Below are 5,580 nucleotides of genomic sequence, written 5' to 3' on the forward strand. Positions count from 1 at the left end.
TATGGCATACTGTTCTTAATATGTTTGCTCACCTTCTTGGCGCTATGTGTTTTAATCAAGGTCACCTATCCAAGAAAGGTTGTTTCCCCAGGTAGGGACTGAAAGGTCAATTAGGCTAGGTGAATGAAAGGACCCTATAAAGTCCACCAAACCAGAAACAAGAAGGAAAGACAGGGTAAGCAGGCTTCACTCAAACCTTCTCTCCTTAAGTTTCTCCCCTGTCTCCTCCACCCTGGGAACATTTTCCTTTCTACAGCAGATCCAGTTGAGTGAAGGGAGGCTGGCTTGGCCAGAGACCAGATAGGACGCCCATTTTTTATTTTCAGTCATGCCAATATCCTGTGTGAGACTCCCTGTACTCACTATGTCCCTGTGCATGTGCTCTCCAGGAGTGCAAAGAAATTTTATTGAAAGGGGTCTGCTCATGGTTGCATTGTTGTCACATGCAGTGACCTTCATAAATAGCTTTGGGAAAGTCATTTGGGAAAGGGAATAACAGGTGGTTGATGGTATTTTTTTTCTCCTCCTTTATGGGATTGTACTCTGATTTGCTATACAAACTTGTGCAATTGCCCGAAAATGTGCTCACACATGCCTCCCAAATGCAAACAAGTAGGTCAACGACCCAGTGTTGTAATGGACCAGCCTGAGATCTGCTTGGATAATCCATCAGAGCCATTATTTGTCCTTCATAAGAGGACAAATAGTGGAGGGCAGCAGGAAGCCAGGCAGAACCCTGAAGTGCTAAGGCAGAGAGAGGAGAGACAGAAGAGATAAGAGGCTGAAGAGGGTTAACATCAGCCTCCAAGTTAGCGTCCAATTCTTGGTGAAACTCCCAGAGGGAGACTGATAAGTCATGAAGTTACTTGCCATCCTTTTCCTTTGTTCCAGGCTGTTAACAAGTTTCGCCCACCAGGACCAACTGCAAGAAGTTGACTGCAATGATGAGGATGTATTTAAGGCTGTGGATACAGCTCTGAAGAAATACAATAATGGAAGCAACAGTGGCAACCAGTTTGTATTGCACCGCATAACCGAAGTCATCAACACGGTGAGTGAGTTAACCTTGAGGTCATTTGGGATTTATGCTATCACTTGAACCCAGGACACACACACACACACACACACACACACACACACACACACACCACATCACACACAAAAAACCCTTATAATTAAAGGTAGAGGCTTACAGCTCTTAGAAAAGACCAACCTCACTCTCTGGGCTGGGACTTGGGCAGGGTATGACTAGTCCTCAAGCCTCCAAGATTGGCCTCCTGAGTTATCAGATGACAGGTATCCTAGGCTGAAATTAAAGAAAGGTAGAGGGGAGTCATTACAAAGGGACTATGTAGAGTGGGAAAATCAAGAAACTCAGTCAGGCTACAGCATGAGGATTAACTGGGTGACCGTCCTTAAACTAAAATATAAAGACCTCAAAGGGGAGGAGGTATATAAGGGGGTATGTCTAACACATTTTGTATAATCTTACACATAGATGGAATCTAATAAAGTCAAACTTAACAGAAGCAGAAAGTACAGTGGTGGTTGCTAGGGACTGTGGGATGGGAGAAATGGGGAGGGGGGCGGTTGTCAAGGGTACAAACCTTCAGTTATAAGATGAGCCTAGATGCTTAGCTCAGTGGTTGAGCATCAACCTATGAACCAGGAGTTTGTGGTTCAATTCCCAGTCAGCACACATGCCCTAGCTGCAGGCTTGATCCTCAGTGTGGGGTGTGCAGGAGGCAGCCAATCAGTGATTCTCTCTCATCTTTGATGTTTCTATCTCTCCCTGCTTTTCCCTTCCTCTTTGAAATCAATAAAAATATATTTTAAAAAATAAGATAAGTAGGTCCTGGGGGTCTAATGTAACCCATGGTGAATAGAATTAATAATATTGTATTGTATACTTGAAATCTGTTAAAGGGCTAGATTTTAAGAGTTCTCACCACACACAAAACAGGTAATTATGTGAGTTGACAATGTGTTAATTAGCTTATTTGTGGTAATCATTTCACAATGTAAACATATAGCAAATCATCTTTTTGTATATCTTAAATACATGTAATTTATTTATACCTCAATAAATATACCTCAATAAAATATATCTTAATAAAACTAGGGTAAATGAAGGACTGGGTTATGTCAAGAGGAGTCAGAAAAGAAGTTAATATACTTCTACTATATTAGATAAAATATCTACCATGAAGTCCTGATGGCTGAATGCATCAGGGGTAACAGCAATGTTCTAGTTGGTTTAGAATATTCTTTATCACTGATGGATACACTCAGGTTGAAGATAAATCCTGACAGGATGTGTGGTTCCAAGAAATAAAACTGGATGCATCAAAACTATTAGGTTGGGGGCGGGGGTGGAGTGTTTAGTTGTGATTTTTTATTTTGTTGTTGTTTATATGAAAACAGTCAGCATGATGCAAATGACAGAAAAAAAAATCAAAATCAAACAACCGTTAGCTTTATATCTCCTTAAAGTCAATCATCATCTCTTGATAAAGGAAAGATTACGCAAACATGGCTCAGAGGACCACTCTTCTCTCCAAACACATCCCTGGGATAAGCTTGCCAGGATGGCTTTGAAAACAAGCAAATCAGATACAACACAAGAGCACTTAAGGAATGTGTATGGTATCATGTATCTCTGTGGTGGCTCATTCTACAGGACGAATGCATATTTGACACACTGCCTTGTTGCATAACTGATCTATTCATTCTCATAGACAGATAACCTAATGTCTCTAAGGGAGTGACACCACAGGACATTATAAGTACTTGGTACTATGGATGCTCTTTTTGCACTGTCCTTCAAATCCCAAGCCCAATGACCTTACTCATACACTATGCCTCTCTCCACCAACTTTTTCCAACTTCTTTAATTCATTGCAGTCCATGTTTTCCACCTTTTGTTGTTCCAGTTCAAACAATTAACTAGGGAGACTAAATAACTACCCTGATTTTCTTCTTTGTGTTTTTTTCTCCTGATAGTTGGGGCCCAACTTTGGCTATATCTGTATAATGATCTTGGACACTGTAGAAAAAGCATCAAATAGGATCTATGACTTGCTGTCTAACGTTAGTCAATAAACCTGTGGGACTTTTAAACAAAAGTGTACATGTAAACGTCCTGCATCCGGCATTGTTGAGCTGTCATCAATGTTCTTGTGTCTGTTCTACTGTTATAATATTAGGTAAATATGGAAGCAAAGCCATTCCACGGGATCATTTTTTTAAAATGAATTCTGGTTCTGTTTTCTAAAGAATTGTAGAAATTCTTAATTTGGATCTATTTATAGTTTCAGCTTTCTTCAGCTGCCAGTGTATTATCCATCTTTAGCCTAAAACACCTGGCACAAGAGATTTTTGTTTGTTCACATATGATCCTCTTAGACCCTTTTATATTTGGAAAATTAACATCTTTCTTTGGGGAAAATTCTTGGTTATTCTGCCATAACAGAATATGTATTAACTTGTAGATTCAGTGGTTCGATACCTATTTAATCACATGCTGATATTCCAGGAGGATTTCTTGCATGGGTGAAAATAAAGATGAGACACAGGGGGCGTATTTTTGTTTGAAGTCTTGTGTCATGCAAAAGAAAGCAAATTATTTTCAAAGGGAAAAAAAGCAAAGTTATAAAAATGCAAACTTTCAATAGTTTCTTCAAATGAATTTCACTATGTCTCTGTGATAATTTACTTTGGTGGAAGAAAATATCCATCCATTTGACATGATGAGATTAAAGAAAACAGCACAGTGGGCTTTTTATTTATTTCTGAAAGTAACATTGAGCCATCTGTATTACAAAGTAGTGTAGTCATGGGAGTCCTGGTGCCCTCAGCAATATTTTATTGGTCTTGTCATTGGTGGACGTCTGTGGCAAATGTGTGGTTGTTGGGTATTTTTTTTTCTAAAATGTCCACAGAATCACTATCACCTACTGCTTTATTCAAATCTGAGACCTGAAATGAACCTCGGAACTATCGTGTTTGACTCCATCATCTCTCAGATGCAAATACTCTGACAAGTGCAGGCTCTGAGAGAGCACTGCCCCTGGACTCAGGAGAACGGGGGTCTGGGTTGGCTTTGCCTTTCCAAGGTGAGAGGCTGCCTAAGCTCTGCGCTCTCTACTTGGGCCTCCTTTCTCTCACCTGCAAAGTGAGGGGCTGGGCAACAGCACCTCTCAGGTCTCCTGCTGCTCCAACATGCCAGGATTTTGCATCTAAAAGCTCATCTAACTCAGAACCTTTGGGTTTTAAAATTTTTATTTATTATTTTATGACATGTTAGAAAAAATTGAAAACCAAACAAACCAAATAAAAATACTAAAATTACCCATAACTAATCTCATCACCCAGAGATACCTGTTAACATTTTTTTTCAAAACATGACAAAAGAAAGTACCCTTGTTTGTTTTCTAATTGTAAAAGTAATATATATTTCTTTTCAAAAAAAATACTCAGACAATTTCGGAATGTTTGTTTAAAGAAGAAAATAAAAGATAACCATACACTCACCACTGAGATGAAACATGTTAACAGCTTTGCTGAGTAATTTTTCAGGCTTTTAAAATCATATATGTGCATGTAAATTGCTTTCTACAAAAATAGGCTAATACTACATATACTACTTTGTTATTTGAAAATACATGTTTATAAATATATTATGAAAATGCTTCCAAGTATTCACAACTTTCAGTATTTTTAGTAAATGTTTTGCTCTTGTTGAATTAAACCAATATCAAATATACATAACTGCACCAGATCCCTCTCCAATGGTCTGCTGATGTCAGTTGAATGAGCCCTAATGTATCTTTGTTTTCTTTTTCCAGGGAGACCGGGCAATATTTTATTCTGTCAAGTACGAAATCAAGGAGGGCGACTGTCCTGTTCAAAGTGGCAAAACCTGGCAGGACTGTGACTACAAAGAACCTGAGCAAGCTGTAAGTGTGATGGTCCGGAGCCTCCAGTTTTCTCAATTGAGACCAAATTATTCTGTTAGTGCTGGGGGTGATGAGTACTGTGGAGCCTGTTTGTGAGGAGTGCACATAAATGCTCATATGTGTACAAAAGGCAAATGGTTGATGTCTATGTTCTTGCACAGACAGAAAGGGCATGAGAGGCCAGCCATGAGATTGGAGAAAGCCCTCCCATGAAGAGGGGACTCCTATGACCAATTGGGTGCTTTATTTGTGCAGACCTGAGTTGGAATTCTACTCTGCCTCTAATTAGCTGACCACTTTTAACCCATGGGCTCACTTGTAAAAGGGAGGTAAAAGTAACCTAAATTGGAAGGTGAAAGGAGATTCATATGAAAAGACCTTGTTTTAATAACAAGGAATCTTAACCAAATGCCTAACATCTGTTTGCCACACCACAGCTGGTTGTTTGGCCTTACCTGGGGAGCTAACAGCCAGTATCTGCCAGGACGGAAGCCACTCTTTCCACAGTCCAGGGACTCACCTCTTTAATGTGTCAAAATGTTATTGGTGGAAATGGAGTGTCCACTGGTGGGAAGTGGAGGATCCGTTTCCCCACAGGATGTTGGGGGTCTGGGCCTCATGA

General features: G+C 39.8%; 1 protein-coding gene across 1 annotated transcript; it reads left to right on the forward strand.

The window, feature by feature from the left end:
- Positions 1–674: 674 nt before the first annotated feature.
- Positions 675–5,361, forward strand: LOC102239452 (kininogen-1). Its single transcript, XM_005861429.2, has 3 exons — positions 675–1,051; positions 4,848–4,958; positions 5,311–5,361. Exons 1-3 carry the CDS (start codon positions 857–859, stop codon positions 5,344–5,346), a joined length of 342 nt encoding a protein of 113 aa, XP_005861491.2. The 5' UTR covers positions 675–856; the 3' UTR covers positions 5,347–5,361.
- The last annotated feature ends 219 nt before the right edge of the window (positions 5,362–5,580 follow it).

This window comes from Myotis brandtii, unplaced genomic scaffold, assembly GCF_000412655.1.
Source record: "Myotis brandtii unplaced genomic scaffold, ASM41265v1 scaffold15073, whole genome shotgun sequence".
In the NCBI taxonomy this organism is placed as follows: Eukaryota; Metazoa; Chordata; class Mammalia; order Chiroptera; family Vespertilionidae; genus Myotis; species Myotis brandtii.